This window comes from Nestor notabilis, unplaced genomic scaffold (genome assembly GCF_000696875.1).
Source record: "Nestor notabilis isolate BGI_N333 unplaced genomic scaffold, ASM69687v1 Scaffold24492, whole genome shotgun sequence".
Lineage (NCBI taxonomy): Eukaryota > Metazoa > Chordata > Aves > Psittaciformes > Psittacidae > Nestor > Nestor notabilis.
The window spans coordinates 16751-36040 of record NW_009919054.1 but is presented as its reverse complement, the minus strand read 5'-3'; the positions used below and the strand labels follow the sequence as shown (position 1 = coordinate 36040).

At 38.7% G+C, this 19290-nt stretch overlaps 1 protein-coding gene across 1 annotated transcript; it reads left to right on the top strand.

The window, feature by feature from the left end:
- Positions 1-717: 717 nt before the first annotated feature.
- GFM2 (G elongation factor, mitochondrial 2) lies at positions 718-18343 on the top strand. The gene is made up of 20 exons (XM_010010063.1): positions 718-780; positions 1348-1432; positions 3801-3846; positions 4714-4811; positions 5905-6030; positions 6425-6513; positions 7757-7845; positions 8096-8156; positions 8252-8437; positions 11128-11208; positions 11982-12130; positions 12665-12805; positions 12888-12987; positions 13829-14018; positions 14698-14774; positions 15259-15397; positions 15560-15745; positions 17191-17306; positions 17579-17761; positions 18215-18343. The coding sequence occupies exons 1-20, from the start codon at positions 718-720 to the stop codon at positions 18341-18343; spliced, it is 2334 nt and encodes a 777-aa protein (XP_010008365.1).
- The last annotated feature ends 947 nt before the right edge of the window (positions 18344-19290 follow it).

Here is a 19290-nt window from a genome sequence, read left to right as displayed (position 1 = left end):
GGTCTGCGCCGGGGGCTCTGGGAGGCGGGTGTGTGTGTATGGAAGTGAGCTGTACGCAAGTCTCGTTCCCTTTGCTGTGGGACTCTGCTATGAAGCGTAAACCACTGGAACGGGATATTGGTGTTTCCCTAAATAAGCAGCAGACAGCTAGGAATGTTGCTGAAGCTTCTGTTCTTGGGCTCTTGTGTCACAGTGGTTTGGGCAATGCTTAAAAGCTCACAGTGGTTATTGTTTTCTGTTATTTTTATCTCAGATTGGTAGTTTTCCTTGCCCACCCCCGTTCCTTCTTGGTCAGAAGAGCTGTTTGCACTTCACAGATCAGTAACCTGTACTCTGGAACTTACTTGAGTGTGAGTGTGAACTCTGATGTTGATTTTTCTGCTTTAATTTTCTGCTTTGCTAATTTCTTTATAACATGTATTTAGTGTTTGTGGACATGCTTTTATGCTGCATTTTTAAGGCTTAATGACGTAAATGGCTTAAATTACTTAAAATCTGTTAGGTTTTTGCACATCTAACGCCTATATAAACCTGCAAAGCCTATATAAACCTGCAAAGCAGTAACCTGAAGAATAGTAACATGATATAACTTGAAAAACTGTGAAATTTCATGTTCTGTCTATGTGGAAGTAATACAGTTATGCATTTCCTGTCATAAGCACTTTGTGCAGTGTTTACTTATGTTGGCAGGGAACAGCTTTAGAAACAGGAGCCAGGATGTTGAGAATTACAAGGAAATTCTCAGTGAACACATTGAAGTCATCAAGTTTGTGCAATGAGGTAAACTTTTTTCCCAAATTTTGGTACTTAATCTGTGAGCAAACAGAATACTTGGGTTAGTCTGAGTAAACTCTTTTCTTTGTGTTTTTTTTTCCTTTAAAAGTTGATATCCAAACAGTGCACAATTTCACGTTGGAATTGGGTTGGCGGAAGTCAGAGAGTGGAAGTTGAATTTGTAACTTTTCTGTAAACTTTTCTAGTTATCTGTGATTTTGATTACCTGACCTTTGTCATTTTTAAGTTTATATTCTTCACATAAATAATTAGGCCTGTTTAAAATGTTGTGGCTACCAACAATATGTTTTGATGCTATCGCAGATTTTTACTAGACTTCCAAAATAATATTGGGATTGGACTTAGTTTAAATCTTAGAACTACCATCTTCATGCTTCTGCTTCCAAGTGTCTGGTATTTAGAGCTTGTATAAGTAGCCGACAAGAGCGTCCAATCCTGTAGATGTTTGGGGTTTTTTTTTAGTTTAGTTTTCTACAGCTGGCAAATATGTAGCTATGAAGTAATTATTTATACAAATAAATATTCTGCATGATTTTTTTTCTCTCTTTTTAGTACATGTATTTCAGGAAGACAAAAATGGGAGTTATAAGTGTGATACAGCAAAACTGCAGTCTGAGAAACTACAGTTCTCCACCTGGTATAAGTTTAAATTATTTTCTTAATAGTAAGGATTACTCAAACGATGAGTAAGAATACTTTCTGAATTGTGTTTTATTGTATTCTTTTGCTCATTATTTATAGAATTTGGTATATGAAGGACAATCGGCAGTTAAAAGGTGCAATCAGCAGTTAAAAGGACTAAAGTGTTTTGTATTGCTGCTCTTTTCTCAGTAGATGTGTGGTATGAAGCTTTAAAAAATAATAATAAGAAAAGATACAGATGTATAAGAAGGTCAGTTTTGAAGTGTGCTGGAATTCTCGTTCAGTTGCCTGAAATATTAGTTGGTTATCAAGTAACTGATGGTAACCAGCATGCTGGGCAAGGGAACAAAGACAGGAACGTGGTTAAATGGAATTTTTAAGTTATTAGTGTTATTTTCTTTTTGGGATAAAAGAAAGTGAAAATAATAAGATGCTTGGGAAACAAAATTTCAGTTAAAAGGAATTTTTGCCTTTTTTTTTTTGAGTAGCTACTTTGAGACTGAATGGAAATCAATTGATAGAAGGTAGTGTTGGGAGTCAGGGCTGCTTTTTCCATGCTTTCTCCACGTCAGGGTGGAGATGGGAAGAAAATATTGGTTACCGGTGGGTAACCAGCTTCTTTAAAATTAAAAAAAAAAATATGCTAATGGATTCAGCACTGTGTATCGTGGCAAAAGCTTTCATCCTGCAGTCAGATACATGAATCTTACTGTTAGTTGCCAATGTCAGCACAGTCTCAGTTGCCATGTATTACCGTTTCTGTGTAGCTGTCTATGTGTCCTGGGTTCAGCTACAGCAGTCATTTTTTCTCCTTCTTAGTAGCTGGTGCAGTGCTGTGGTTTTGACTTTCAGTCTGGGAACAATGCTGATAACACCGATGTTTTTAGTTGTTGCTAAGTAATGTTTACTCTGACCAAGGACTTTCTCAGTCTCATGCTCTGCCAGGGAGGAGGGGAAGCCAGGAGGAAGCAGAGGCAGGACACCTGACCCAAACTGGCCAAAGGGCTATTCCATACCACAGCACGTCATGCCCAGTATATAAAGTGGGCGGAGTTACCCGGAAGGCCCAGATCACTGCTCGGGTCGGGCTGGGTATCGGTCGGCGGGGGGTGAGCGGTTGTGTCCTTTTCCCTTGTTATTCCTCTTATCATTATTATTGGTAGCAGTAGTGGTTTGTATTATACCTTAGTTACTGGAGAGCTGTTATCTCAACCCGTGGGAGTTACATTCCTTCGATTCTCCTCCCCATCCCTCCGGGAGCGGGGGGAGGAAGGAAAAGGAGGGGAGTGAGCGAGCGACTGCGTGGTTCCAAGTTGCCGGCTGGGTTTAAACCACGACACTATGCAATGTCCTTGCTGCCTACTGTATTTATGCCTTGGTTTGCTGTGCTGAGTACCTTAGTGTGTCACATGGAGGCAGAGCTTCATTCCGTACATATGAAGGTGTCATGACTTAGGCAAGGAAGAAATCTGAAATGAACCCATGTGTTATTTTATGGGCTATTTTAGAAACTGGAGGAAGTAAGGCAGTTTTAGTTGCAGGTTTTATTTAGGGTGGTGGTAGGTGTTGGTGCATTTTCAGCCTGATACCATGCTTGTCCTAAGATCAGTCTTTCTCCTCATCAAGGCGTTAACTTTTAAGATGCCTCCTTAATGTCTCTGGTAAGAGGGATGATCTGTTCTGTATGGTGAAGGAATGTTAGTTTAAATATTGTTGAGTTCTGGTTGTTCTATTAAAGATAAAGTAGTAGGACACCTTTCTGAAACAGAACTTAAATGGCTTGAGTAACTGAATTGTGAATTAGTCTCAGAGAAGAATAATAGTCTGGCAGCTTATTTTCCAACTAAATAGGATGTGAGAGAGGAAATATATTTCATGAAAACACTAATTTAAAGCTCCTTAGTCCCATCTTTTCTTAGCTTAGGTCAGTTTGTGTTTTCTTCTGGAGGATTATGCTCTCTAGCTTCAGTGTTTGAAGGAGAAATTACTTGAAATTTGCTAATAGCTGGGTCAGATGAATGTCAGCATTACAGTTGTTGAACTGTGGCATGTTTTGTTACTGCTTCTGCAGAGTAAGATTTTTCTGGGCTGGTGATACTTTTACGTGTTGGCTTTTTCCTATTGTTTCTAAATTACAACTGTTTCAAAGAGTTTTGTCGGGGTTTTTTTTGTAAGAGCAAGAGAGATTTGTTGAAAATACTTTAGAAATCTGAGGTGGTAGAGATGTTAGATTGTCGTGAGTTGTGCCTCTGAATCTTTTTTTATTAAGTTTTTAAGAGCTTTCTTAGATATATTTAGTTTTGTTAAAACAATTCCTACATTGAGATCAGTCTTAAAAGTTGTTTTGTTTTGTTTGTCTCTAGGAGATGTTAAGTCTCTGCGTTCTGTTATTAATCCTCATATATCCAGGTATGTTATGCTAGCTTCTTTTTTGGGTGTAACTGTCAGTCAGAGCCATTGATGTGATGAAATCTCATGGGTTGTTGCTATGCCCGTCACCTGCATAGTTCATGCGCATGTTCTACATTGAAGTTAGTATTTCCTTACTTTACTCTTCTGACATTTCAACATGGAATGGTTGTTGGTGTCAAAGAGGTCTTGCACTGTCTCCTTTTCACATCATCAGAACCAAAACTGTGCTATTAGGGAAGCTCCAAATCCATGGTGGGTGCGGGAAGCTGAACGAGGGGGAAGGGATGTCGTGGGATCTAGACCATAGCTGTGGGCAGGGCTGTTAACTTTTCTGTTCACAGGAGTGCTCAAGCTGTATTAGATGATGGCCTTAGTAAGGAGGGCAAGGTAATTTTAGGGGCTGAGCTGCCAAAGGAGTGGCTTGGGGGTGAAGTTCCCTTGGAGGACTACTTCTGTCCTGAGGATGAATTCAGCTAGCATTAACAGTGATTATGGGGGCTGATGGCAAGCCTGTGATGGACAGAGCTAGTGAAGCAGCTTTGGAAGTTACTGGTGAGTTACTTCAGAAAGGAAGACTTGACTGAATTGAATCAAGGACAGCTTCATGGAAACTTGGGTGCTGTATCTGGGTTGTAAAGCGTGTGTATACAATGCATTGTTTTCAGGCATCAGTGATTGGGATGGACGAGATGGTGAAGGGGCTGCTTCTGTTTCAGAAAGTACACTGTCTCATGTATGCAGCAGAAGAAATACTTTATTCATCTGGTGTGCTGTTCTCAGTGAATATTAATTGCTTATGCAAATAACAATATTGCTGAATAAAAAAAATTGCCACAGTAAAAGCAATGTTTTCGCTTTATGCAGAATCCGAAACATTGGCGTTATGGCCCACATTGATGCAGGGAAAACTACCACAACAGAGAGAATGCTGTATTATTCTGGATACATAAGAACGCTTGGAGGTTAGAAATACTTTTTGAATTTCACTGGCTTTGAAAGATTTAATAGTATACAGTAACATGCAGTGCAGTTAGAGGTTAGTGGTAGAGTATGTTCCAGAGTTGTGCTGGAATATAATGACATTCTAATGCACATTTCATTATGTTCAAAGGCAGTTGTACTTTGAGAGATCAGAGGGGTTCATATTTTACTTTTGTTGCACTATGTTTTGTTTAACATTTAATTAGAGGATCTCCTTGTTTTACTTGATGCTCATTGCTCATTGCCCATTCTAGTAATCTGTTTTTTCAGTTCTGGTTTGACCTGTAAAGAACCCATATTAACAAAAAGTAGCTATTTCTGTTGAAAGCCGTAACACAGGAAGAATTCCTTGCCTCAGCAGCTCTCACAGAATTCTTCAGGATTGGAAGAGTCACAGCAGCCTCCATTTGTGCTATTTTTTAGCCTTTTAAATACAATTCCCTGTTCTCTGCTGTGTGTGAGAATGGTAGATTTTGGGCTTGTGGAGCAATTGAACTTGGTGGACTGCTTAATGTGGAACTGATTCTTTTTTATTAAAAACAAACAAACACCCCCCCCCCCCCCAAAAAAAAAAAAACAATAACACAACCATAGCCCCTTACTTCTTTGTTCTGGGTGTTGTGGGGTTTGTCTTTTTGGGGGGAAATTGCAGTTATGTTTAGTTTAACTTAATTACTTTTTAATTAGTAGATTTTAAAAGGTCCGTCACATTCCATGCAATGAGTGCAGCTGGGATTGGTTTTGGTGTTTTTTTTGGGTTTTTTTTTTAACTGTAGTTTTTTCATTTTTTGAATTTCACTTTAGTTTTGAAGTTTCTCATGCCATTACTAGGATTAAGAACAACAAAAAGATTGCTGGAATTGCTTGCCTTTAACTTACAGAGCATTTGTTCCCTGGAAAGGGAGCCTGTTTAAATTAGTTGATATGACATTTTCTGGAAAAGGCTAGTGTTCATCATTTATACATATATAAAAGCGACAGTATTTCCAAATCTCTCTTGGCATTTGTATTCCAAGACAATTTCAGATTCTGGATTGTTTACCTACCAGCTATAATCCTGCTTTCTGTTCACAGATGTTGATGATGGGGACACAGTGACAGATTTTATGGTACAGGAGCGAGAGCGTGGTATTACCATTCAATCTGCTGCTGTTACATTTGACTGGAAGGATTACAGAATCAATCTGATTGACACCCCGGGTACTACACTTCAGCAGTACACACATTATTAGAGAAGAGTGCATGAGGTGGGGTGTGGTAGAGTGTCTTAGTTTTAAATATGGTGCAATATTTACTTGGTTTAATTGCTGCGGTAAAAAAGGCCTATGCTGAGCTCCATTCAACTTTGGCTAATTACTGCTTACTGATGCCTAATCTAGCTTGTTCAAGGTGAGCTCAGACATTTCCACACTAAATTGCTCTCAGTTCTGAGACTGCAACATAACAATCTTGTGTCTTTCAAGGACCGATGGGTGTATTTCTCTGCAAGTGAAGAGGGCTGTTTTGATATGATGAAAAAAAAATTAAAAATGTAATCACTTGTTGATGTTACCAGTTTGAATTATGATGGTATAACAGGAAGTTTATTTTTTAGGTCATGTGGACTTTACAGTGGAAGTTGAGCGTTGTTTGAGAGTCCTGGATGGAGCAATAGCGGTATTTGATGCTTCAGCTGGTGTTGAGGTAAAAATAACCCATTTTTGTGGTTTTGTTTGTTGTGTGTATTTTTTTTGTCTAATGACTCAAACAGACTGAAATAATAACAATAGTACAGAGATGTTGCTCTGCATTATCTCTTTTGATGCTGTGGTCAAAATTCAGCTTCTGGAAGCTGTGCATTTTATTTGAAGTCCTTCAGTGTACAGGTATTCCCATGTTAATAAAGGACAACTAAGTGGAATTTGCATTAATATCTGGGGGAGTATGTGGTTGTTTTGTTGCTGCACTGTGCAGACATAGATTGAGGTGAATGCTTCTGGCTAACTCCACCAGTGGAAAGAAATTAATACCTGTTCATTTCTCATTTTCGGATTACATGTAGAAAACAGAGTAATTTTCAGAGAGAATTCCTTCCTTCCCAGTGGCCTATTTAACATGCCCTTTGAGGCATTGTGCAGAAAAGGTGGAGACAGGCTGGAATTTGACATTATAGCATGGGATGTTTGAGTAGTTCAGTCCTATAGATAAGTTATGTGTTGTGAAATTGCTGCGTTCCGTGGGAGATGCTTTTTTCCTTGATGAGGGAACTTCTCTTGATCAGTGTTAAATCACATGATTTAACTTGCTATTTGAAAGCATTTTGGTGCTATCATATGTGAACCTGAACTGAGTAAGAGCTCCCACCCCCAGCAACAGGACAATTGGATCTGCTTGTATTTTTGCTGTAACTGTGTAGGAAATTCTTGCATTATTTCCATGTATTGGTAAGAGATTACTTCTGAATCTGAACTGGTTTTCATATATGCCTGTTTTAACCTTAAACCAAAAATGCATATCATAAATAGCTCAGCAGTACACAAATTACTAGCAAAACCACAGCGGTTTTTATGGTTGTATATGTAGCCACAGAAATGCTTGCCTGTGTGTGCCTAAGTAACTTATCAATACAGCCTTAGTCTATACATTACTAAGTTCTTTCCATTGTAAAGTTCTTTCCATTCCTGAGTTCTTTCCATGTATATCCATTGTAATGCTTAGTTTCTCTCCATGTTCCCTTCCCATATGCCTGTGTGCCATTAGCGAGGGAGGGGGAATAATGACAGCTGAGAGACAAGATGAGACAAAGCTGCTTGTGGAATTCATCTGTGCTACTGGATATGGGATTGTTGCAGCATATTCTGCACAGTTTTCTCTTGTACTCTGAACTTGGCCCCTCAGCGATACTGGGAAGCGTATAGTTCAGCTGTCATTTTGTCTTTTGCTTTAGGCCCAAACTCTGACGGTGTGGAGACAAGCAGATAAACATCAGATACCACGAATATGCTTTTTGAACAAGATGGACAAAAGCAGGGCAAGGTATTTAGAAAATTACTTTAATCATTGCTAAAAATCTTGTAAGAGAATGTATCTAATCAAGTTAAAGTTTTTCTGTTAAGCATAGAGTAAGGCAATTATATTAATATTTATTATATGTATCTTTGGTTACACAGATGCATATTTTTACGTAATTGTAGAAGAAATTTTTGCAGTAAATAAGGAATGGAAAACTGATTTTGCTGTGTCACTGGGTTCTCTGTAACTTAGTATCTGGGTTTTTTTTACATAGTTTTACATATGCTGTTGAGAGTATCAAACAAAAGTTGAAGACAAAACCTTTGCTTTTACAGGTAAGCTTAGAAATTAAATGCTTACTTGCTTTCTTTCGAATGGTACTCTTTTCTTAGTTCTTTGCAGCTGTCTAAAATCTCTACTCTATTTGCAGTTGCCCATTGGGGAAGCCAAGACCTTCAGAGGACTGGTTGATGTGGTCACTAAGGAACTAATAATTTGGAAACCTACCTCTGATTTGGATGATGGAAAAAATTTTGAGCAAAAGCTGCTGCTGGAGGCTGACAATCCCAACCTGTTCCAAGAAGTCCAGGATGCCAGAAATACTTTAATAGAACAAGTAAAGTTCTAAAGTAAATACATAATATATTTAAACCCGTAACTTAGACCAGTAGAAAAAATAGCAGGAAAGGGACCTCTGGAGGTGTCTGGTGACCTGCTCAAAGCAGGCCTAATTTCAGCACTAGATAAGGTTGCTCAGGCCTTCTTGAGTTGAGGAGTTGAGTTTTCAAGTCCCTAAGGATGGTTATTGCAGTCTGTCTAAGCAGCCTGTCCCAGTGCTTGATCATTGATCATTCTTGTAGGAGAACATTGTTTCTCTTTGTCTGGTGGGAATTTACCATGTTGCAATCTGACAGTGACACTTGTCCTTTCCTTGTGTACCATTGTGAAGACTCCAGCTCTGCTTTCCCTAAAGCAGGTCCACCTCCCCACCACTGCAAGTAGTAAGAGGCAGCCTTTGCATCCTGTCGTAGCCTCTCCAAGTTAGACAGACCCATCTCTTCGGGCCTCTGGCTGCACTCCAGCTGCCTGACTCGTTTTCCACTGGACTTGCCACAGTTTGTCAGCCTCTTTTGTGCTGGGGAACTTAAAAACCGACAGTGTTTTAGATGCAGCTTCACAGGTGTAGGGTAGAAGGTACTAACCTTTTGCCCTGATCTGCTGGCCATGCTCTTGCTGCTGCAGCCTGGTATGCAGTTAGCCTTTGTCATGGAAATGGGGTGCTGCTGCTCATGCTGACTTGTCCATCAGGACCTTCTGGTTGACTTCCGCAGAGCTGTTTCGTAGCTAGTTGATCCCTGCTGTGTATCGATGCATGGATTTATTCTGTCCCAGGTGCAAGATTCTGCATTGTCCTTACTGAACTAATTCCAGATTTTCTTCACTTCCGTTCCATCTGTCAAAGACACTTAGTGCACATTGAAAGGATCAGTATGGGATGACAAAACATGCTGAATATAGAGAGTTGAACTCCCTGGCTCTCCAGTACGTGCACAAAATGGAAAATGATCCCTGTGTAATAAATAGGGAACTGAAGAAAGCAGACACTAAATTTAGCATTCAGTTGGCTAACATGTCATCTTGCATTGTCTCAGATGCCAGAAAGTAACTTGGGACATTTGCATGAGGCCTGACAGATGTGACCCAGAACCTGCAGCATATCTGTACCTTTCTAGAGTGTAGCTAGAAGCTGGATGGGATGTTAGAGGCTGGTTGAAATGACACTAAATACTGTATTAGACACAGTTGAATCTCACAATAATAATCTAGTTTTAGATCCATCAAAAAAAGCCCATGGGAGAGATAAGAAAAGACAGTATAAGTATTTCTTTAACATAAATTGTCATACTGTGAAGCTGAGATAACAGAAACTTGATCTACTTGGTAACCACATTTTGCACAGTTGACAGTTCAAAAGGGGTGAAGAATGGAAGAACTGATGGAACTAGAAGAGTAACTTGCCTGTTGAGCAGCGCAGAACATTTGAAGTAATTTGTCCAGAATGTTCTTATTCTCACTTAAGGGGGAATTTTAAGGTCCCATATTATTTTGTGTTATTTATATAATGATATTGGAAAATTTGCTTGTACTTGAGAGACTCTAAGCAAGTCTTCTCTCAAAGTAAAAAGGTATTTTTTGTTACATTCAGTTTGCTTATATACAGTGTAGAAGTGTGGTATTATTACATTTGAGTGCATACTTATAAGCAAAAGTATTGGAGGTTAACAACTATATTTATCTTGGATATCAATCCATTTTGCTGTAAGGGCTGCCCTCCGTAAAACTTTGAATAACACTGTGAAAGTGCATAAATAGATGGTATGAGGCTTTCAGTTTCATTTGATGCATTAAAATTGTTTTATATTGCTCTGAGTTCACCAAAACACATACATAATCTGATTCTAAAAATGTCCAGGTTTTAAGTTAAGGTTTTATTACTCAGCCCCTTGTCTTAAGAAAGGTACTGTCAAGTAGAAGACTTTCTGAGAACAGTGTCAGTGTTTTTTCCATTGGTTTCTGGGCTCTTCCTGAAGCAGAAAGGGGTGCACCAGAAGTGTCATAATTGAGATAACAAAATATTTTTTTATATGCTTTCCTTTATCTCTCATGTTTTAACCGTTACCTTGGTTAGATTTCTAATTGCTTATCAATGGTTCATTTCAGTATTTGGTCAACTGCTGTCGTAGCCACTAGAGGGGGCAAAGTGCCTTCCTGCACTTAGCTTGTCCTTGGCCAGTAGCAGTGCAAGGTCTATGTGAGACGAGGTTTGAAGAGTAGTTGATTTATTTGCCAGCCTTGGCGATACAGTTTGAAAACACAGCCTTTGACATAAGGAGGCTCAAAATGCCCTGAAGGCTTGTCTGGTTTTGTCCAGCTGTATATCTCTTGGCTCACAAAGGTTACTTGCTGATTACTTCAGACTTCACCTTGTTTGCAGATGTGAATTACATTCAGTTGTACTCTGCATGGCTGTCCCTGTGTGGCTGCAGATTTTTCTCAATTTCAGGGAGAGGAACAAACATTCTCTCTCCTGCTGATGTTTTGCTTGACAGCAGCTTTATAAGTTGATCCCCCCTCATACTTTCTTGGAACCTTCTTTCCCATATTTTTCTATGGTTTGAGTTTATGATCTCTGATGTCATTAAAGGATTTGTTACTGCTCTGATCAGCTATATATACTGAACAACTAAAATTTGTGACTTGTCTGTGAGATTGCTATATGCCAAATAAAGAACTATTCTGTTGAAGGTTGCAGATCTGGATGATGAATTTGCTGAACTGGTTCTGGGAGAATATAGTGAAAATTTGGACTTAATACCAGCTGACAAGGTAATTTTTACATTATTGACATTACTTATAAACAAGTTTTTGCTAGCTGTTACCCTGAAGGGCTGGGTTTTTATTCCTTTGGCACAGGCAGCTGATGATTTTGCAGATGTGCATTTTTATCAACAAAAAAAACCAACCCACCAGCTTTTGTAGTGAATATACAGCACTGAATTTAGGAAAATAGCGTCAAGCGTAGGACTTGAATTTTTTACAGTAATGCAATAACTGTGATTCTTAGACATGCTACGCACAATTTAAAAAGTAGGGTACCTTTGTTCAGGAATGGTGGCTGCTTGGTTATGTGGTTGTTTTATTTGGGTTCTTTTTAAAGTCAGGCTGCTGTGAAAGAGTTTAGGGAAGAGTGATTGGAACTTCCAGGTAGAGTCAGTGCACTACATGTCTGAGCTGCTGACTCTTACTAACAAAAGTAGCATCTTAACTGCTACGAATAGTTAGATCTTCAGATGCTGCATGTTGAAAGTGGTAAGGTACAACATCCTGAATTAAAAGGACCGTTAGAACAAGAACAGTTGCAGATCCACGTGAAATGTTCAGAGATCTTAAAAGCAGTGTCTTCTGTTTTAGCATCTAAACATTTTGGTTTGTGGTTTGGAGCTCATTAAAAGCGATGACAGGAGTTTGGATCAGTGCTGTTGTATTTGCAGACATGCTTTTTAACTTCTGGGGGCTTGTTAGCAATATCTGGTAGCTGGACTGTAGTTTAAGGCTAAAGTGTAGTTCCCGTGTTAACAGAGAATAATTCTTTTTTTCAGTTACAGTCTGCTATCCGCAGAGTCACGCTAGCTCAGAAAGCAGTACCTGTGCTCTGTGGCAGTGCACTGAAGAACAAAGGAGTGCAGCCATTACTGGATGCTGTTACTATGTACTTGCCTGCACCTAATGAGCGTTCATATGAATTTCTGTAAGTAGAGGGGGAAAAAGAGGGTCAGGAAAAAGCGTAAAAAGCATAGGAGGAAAGCTTTATAAAATGAGAAAATTAAAAATGTTAACAAAGCATCAATATCTTTAAAAATGCTTACTGGTTCTAGGTATTAAATAACACTAGAGATGTGCAGACATAAAAATACACCTGAGTACTGACCCTGCTTTGGTCAATGCTACTGGAATTGTGTGCATTTATTTCCACTTGTCAGACTTGCACTTCGGAGTTCTAAAGTCTGTTTTTAATCTGAGGATACTGCTGTTTTACAAAACTGGGGTCTGGGAATCCTCTGTAATACTGGTTGAGCCACATCATACTTTGTGTATCCTACTGGAGCTGAAATTGCATGGGTTAGTATTTTTTTGTATAAATTATGATTTTTTAAATTCTGCCTCTATTAATATTACAGTAGGAAACCTATAGCTTCTTAAATGAGTGGAAACTTAGGTAAATGTGAGTTTGAGTGGATTAATCCTACAAGTATGGTTTTTGTTGTTGCTTTTTATGTTGCAGACAATGGTACAAGGATGACCTGTGTGCCCTAGCATTTAAAGTTCTCCATGATAAATGTCGTGGACCACTAGTTTTTGTTCGTGTTTACTCAGGTTCACTGAAACCTCAGTCAGCTGTATATAATATTAACAAGAGTTGCACGTGAGTAAGATAAAGGTGTGATTTAGCATAGCATTGGAACATCTGTTAAAAGTCCTGGGTAATACAAGAATTTCATTTTCAGGGAGAGAATGAGCCGGCTGCTCCTGCCTTTTGCTGATCAACAAATTGAAATACCATCACTAATGCCTGGCAACATTGCCCTTACCGTTGGGTTAAAACAGGTAATGGAAAATTCTGATTCTGTAAGGGACCTTGTTTCACTAGTGTCCTTTCTGCTTCTGTGGTGGTTTATCTCAGAGGTGTTCTTGATTACTGTGACTTGTGTAAACTTGCTTTATGTGAAGTACTTGTACATGTACTTCCTCGTAAAATGAAATATTACAATGTACAAATGTCAGTAATTGACCTGGGAGTTGCAGTGCTGATTATGTGGAAACAAGTGAAAACTGAAGGTGTGTTTTAGTAAGGTTCTGAGCTTCCATGTGTATTGTAGCTCTTCAAATTCAATGTAATGCCATGGAAAGACCTCCTGTGGGGAAGGAGGGTGATGTTCAAGTAAGTTACGCAAGAGCAACAGTTTAACTTAATTTCGAGTAAGTTTGTCTCAAGCTTGCTTCTCTTAGTTTAGTAATTCAGTGTTTTATTGTTTGAACAGGCTGCATAGATCTCATTTGCACAGGTTTTTTTTAAGTGTAATCAGCTTTGGCATGCATAAGCAGATTTTAATTTACCAGTACTGTTCTTTGTGGCTTTATAACTTGACTGGTAAGTTAGACTTAAAGTGCAATGAACTGTACAATGAAATGTTAGTCTAAATATGATCACAGATTTTCCTCTTCCATATTATTTTAGTTACTTGAAGAGTAGTTGTTTACGCTAGTTGTTTATAAATAAGTAAATAAGTGGAGTTTCGCACAAGTGGTTTTGAGTAAGAGATGTGGTCAGGGTTTGTGGTTTTAGTTTTGGCAGGAGGGGTGTTGTTGGGTTTTTTTTGTTTTGTTTTTCCATGTTCCCTCTTTTGCCTGTCCTGTGTCTTTCGGGTGACTGAATGTTGATCTACAGAGTGCCACTGGAGATACCATAGTGTCATCAAAGGCTTCAGCAGTAGCTGCAGCACGCCGAGCTGGAAGGGATGCTGGGGGAGAGAAAAGATCTAGCAGTAACAGAGAGAGCCTTCTGCTGGCAGGCGTGGAGATCCCTGACCCTGTCTTCTTCTGTACAATTGAACCTCCTTCGATGGCCAAACAACAAGGTACAACGTAGCTACCTAAGAATGTGATAAAATAATCTACAAATGAGGTACTCAAGCATAACCATATTCTCATACCTAAGGAACGGTGCTTACATTGATGCACACCTGGTTGACATGAATGAGTTGCACAATTTTATCAGTCTGTGATCTAGTAAGTCCCTTTTTGGTGTTTTGCACAGATGATATATTTTAGGTCATAGTTGTCCATATCCTTTGTTATTGCCATGTCGAGCAGTACTATTGCTTTTCTAGATTTTGTGTCTAGAGAAATAGTAGTTCTTCATTCTGAAAGAAGAGATTGAGGCACTTCTGTTTCTTACTGTCATGCTTAGTTAGTTAGTTAGCAATTTTTCTTGTATGTAAAGAGGGAGTAGCACTTTTTACTGACTTGATGAAGCACAGGCTTTGTTCTTTATTCATACAAGTACAAAATACCGCTCTGAAAATAGTATTTTTAATGGTCAAATTAAAGTACTCCTTAGCATGCAGCTAATCTGTTGGAGAGAATCAGAAGTTGCAAGTTGTAATTTGAGCTGACTTTGTCAAAATGTGTGCTTCTCTAGTGTCCTTTTGATTCCTTCTGAGAATAAGATTTGACCTTATGAGAAAGTGATGTTTAGACATTCATTGTGATTCTGAAATTACTGAAGTCTCTATAATGTTTGATATTTATATACAGACTTAGATAATGCATTGAGCTGCCTTCAGCGTGAAGATCCAAGCTTAAAAGTGAAGCTAGATCCTGACACAGGACAAGTAAGATGAATCTCCTATTGCTTACCCTGTAACCAAGCTTTATTTTGGAACAGTCAAGACCACTCTTCAGTTAGTTCATTTACATATTGAGATTTTCTTGAACAGAAGGGACTTGCTGTTCCTAACATGTATTTACAAAGTTCTGTGCATGAAACTAAAATGGAGCTTTGTGCACTTGTGCTTTACAGAGCAGAGGAAGTCATCCTGTGCTCTGCGTGTTTTTGACAGCTGTGTATTTTAAAAAGTTTGAATTACTATTGAATGACCTTTTTTATAGTGATCACAGTAGTGGTAATTACCCTGTCACTTTTGTGGTGTTTATGTCAGATGACCTAAAGCAGTCCTGTTCTCTCTGTAGGCACCTTGGCGTTTGAAATATTTCTAAAAGACTACAAAGAGCATGCAAGTCCTTGCATAAAAAGTTTATATTAAAACCTGAGTTTTGCATGGTTTTCCCCTTCTCTCTTAACTCTCTTCTTACTAGACTGTTCTTTGTGGCATGGGAGAACTACACATAGAGATCATTCATGACCGAATCAAACGTGAATATGGAATTGAGACTTATTTGGGACCTCTTCAAATAGCATACAGAGAAACCATCCTAAATGCTTCCCAAGCTACAGGTAAACAAGTGAATGGAAGGAACATCTTGTTTCTGGTTGTGGCACTTGGTTTACTTTACATGCTCTTATGAGTAACTTTCAGATGAATTTTATGTATTAGTGTTTTTTCCAAATGGTTGTTTCACCTTTCTTTTTTCTTTCTTCTCCCCCCACCCCTCCCAGATGTATTGGACAAAACAGTAGGAGATAAACGACACTTCGTAACTGCAGAGTTAGAGGTGAGGCCTAGGTTAGGGGAGAGAGCAACCACAAAACCCTCCATTGAGTATGCTGTTGGTGTCACTGAAGAACTGCCCAAAGAAGTCCAGGGAGCTATAGAAAACGGAATCACAAATTCATGCATTCAAGGTAAAGAAAGTTCTATGACAGCTATACTGGTCTAAAATTTCCATGAGAAGCAATTTATTATGTTTCGAAGAGGAAAAACTCCTTGTTGCTTGAAAAGTAACAGTAAGTACATAAATAGCACTAAATGCAAGGGAAAACTCTGGTATTTCCTTTACTACAAAAATTGCCAAACACTTTTTTCCCTTTGCCAGGAATGGAAGACAGCATGCCTCTGGTTTTATGGTTGATTTCTTCTCAAACACTGAGTTTGGGGTTCTTTTGGTTTGCTTTATAATCTGGTGTAAGAGATAAGGTGTTTATGTGATGGTGTCATGTAAACCACAGTGATGTAACAGAAACGGTTTGAGGCCAGCATGCACATACAACACTTTAACAGAGTTGCAGATACTTTTTTTATTTTTTTTTATTTTCAAATATGTTAAATCTGGTACAAGAAAAAGCCTTACCTGATTGCAGAGTACAGGTTTTCTAGAGGACTAAAAGCATCCTTAATGTTTGATTAAAAATAGGACATATTTAATAAATTGTGGCCAAAGAACTCTCCCTTACAGAAAAATTAATATGCAGTGGATTGATAAACAAGAATGACTCTAGAAGATGCAGCATGAGGTGTTTTTCTTTCCATATTGCTTTGTTGAGTTGGAAAGCATGTCTCATCTCTGGTTGTGGATCAGTTCTTGACTCTGTGCTTTCTTCGTGCTCCCTGAAGACACTTCAGAATGGTGCCATCTCCAGCCTAAAATTCATGCGATTAAGTATGTGAAAAAAACCATAAATAAATAAAATAGATCTGGTCATGTTCTCTGTAGGAAAAAAACTGTGTGTTTTTTCTCAGATGTGGTTCAGGCCTCTCATCCAGCCTAATACAGGTTTTGGTGTGGTTGAGAGTCCTGGGCTGGAGGGAGATAGATAACCTACTCTGATTCATCCCTCGTGGATTGAGTTAACCCTGCAGTTCTGGTAGTGGGTTAGTGTCAGTCTTTGCTGTGGTTACATGGTGTTGAAAAGGAAAATACAGAAGATATTCTGGCATCTTGTTAAACAAAAGGTTTTGCTACTTTCTTAAATAAGGTCTTGCTTTGGACAAGTTTTAGATGCTATAATGTGTAAAAAATAATCTCATCTGTGGGAGTGGTTGTATGGATGAGCACATTTGGGAACTTCTGGTTCTGAAAATTATGTGTGCTTTTGGTAAAGAGAGTAAGAAAGTTGGAGCCTGCATTCCTTTGTCTTTTGGCAAAGCCAGGTAGTGACAAAATCACAGAATAAGGAACAAGACCAGTAGTCATGCCCTTGAGGGGAGGAAGGAGGAGGAGAGGGGAAAGAGGCAAGTGAAAAGCTCCAAATTAATTGGAAACTTTTTTGCATGTGTCTTGATATTCTGGAGACGGGGGGGGAAAAAAAGAGATTTTCCCCCCCCCCCCTTTTTTTTTTTTTTCCCCCAGGACCTTTGCTTGGATTCCCAGTTCAGGACATAGATGTGACAGTGCTATCACTGACGCTGCATCCTGACACCTCCCATACAATGCTATCAGCCTGTGTCTCCCGTTGCATGCAAAAGGTACAGTGAAACTGTAAGCTGCCATAGAAGATGGCACATGCCATCTGTAAGATGCTGCAGCATGATATACTGTTGGGAAAATACATTAATACAAATAACTGGTAATTGTTGTTCTCTGACAGTGTAATGCCCTCGCTGGGGGCTTCATAGCTTTTGGAAGTAGAGAATTTGAGAGGCAGTGTTAGCTCTAGTTATCCAAGTACTTATTTAAAGAAAAAAAAATCAAACCACCACAAAAGGAGTCAACATAACTCTCCTTCTCTCCCATGCAGGCTTTGAAAAAAGCTGGTATACAAATACTGGAGCCCTTAATGAACCTAGAAATCACAGTAAGTGAAGATCACCTCAGTGCAGCACTTGCTGACCTTGCACAGCGGAGAGGTAGTGTTCAGGAAATCCAGAGTCGTCAGGATAATAGAGTTGTGGTTGCTACTGTTCCACTAGCAGAAATGATGGTATGTGATTTTTCTTACTGACGGTAAAACACAAATATGGTCTTCTTTTATATTATTGAAAATAATTAGGCTTCAGTTCACTTTTCCTGTTGTTATGGGTGAAGAAGTTTGGAATGTTGTTTAAAGCATTTTAGTTACTGAAGGTCTGAAGCGAGCGCCCACAAATATAGTAGTGTTTTTGTGCCTGATTCACATTGTTAAACCAGCATGTTTTCAACTGTAAGTCAGAGAATTAGTAAATACTACTGAAAGAGGTTTTACAGAGAATAGATATTTTTTAAAGTGTATTACATTGACGTATGAATATATTGCACTTTTAATAGACCAATACTAAAAAATTAACTTACTACTATGCTGCAGTATACTTCTGACTTTCTCACCTAAACATCTTTTGTGCTAACTTACCTTCCCATTATCCTAAACTGAGTGACTTGTATTCTCCATTTTGTCCAGGGCTACTCAACAGTTTTGCGTTCTCTAACATCAGGCTCAGCAACCTTCACTTTGGAGCTTGCCAGTTATCAAGCCCTGAACAGTCAAGAACAAAGTGCGCTGCTTCAGAGGAGGATGGGGTTGGTGTGATCACTTTACTCTGTAGAACAATAAAAGTATTTTCTATCCTCCCCGTTAAATATTCTCAGACATGTATTTATGTACACCAGTATGTTCTTTCAGGACCAGCTGGCTGTGGTGAATGATCAATTAGCAGCTGTGTGAACAGACTGTGCTTTCAAATGTCCAAGGAAAGGCTCAAGAAACTGTTCTTCTAGTTCAGCCTTGTAATTGCAAAGCAGCTGAACCAGATATACAACCACAATTTGCTGCTTTGCAAATTCTTATCTTGCAGATATCTGCAATGAGAAGTGATGCAAATCCTCTTCACAGAAATGAGCACTAAGTGCACCTTAATATGCCATTAGGACTGTTTACTTACGGAAGTAAGTAAAGTTCATGAAGTTTACTTACTTCAGTGTAAGTCTCAAAGTCATATGTCATTAAGTAAAACAACTTTACAGTTTTGACAGTCCGTATCTTGACTTGTCTTCAGTTGAAAAAAAAATACCATTAATAAGCATTTCAAAATGTACAACTCTAAGTATTACTTGCTGTACTGTTACAAACAAATTTGAACCAGAGGTCAGAACTGTAAGTGTAACTTCTACCCAAGTTTGCTTTAGCAAATAAGTGGAAAGGATGTTTCTGCAAATTCAGTAACATCTGTGCAAAAAAATACAAGAAAGGCAGAGTTCTTCTAGGACAGTGATCCCTACCTTCTGTCTTCAATTTTTTTTTTTGTGACCTTTAGGAATGAGCGATTTAAGCTGTAATGGCTCTGAGTTGCTATGTGTAACAAGTTGTGATTTACAATTATCTGGTTACACAGAAAAGTGGCGAATTATAAGAACTTTGAAATAAAGACAGTTTGCTTTTTATTTAAATCGTGTAATAGTGTCAGCTTTATTTTCTCTCAAGTTTAGAATGTAAAACAACTGGTAACTCTATGGTTTCAGGATTTCACAGTAAAGAAT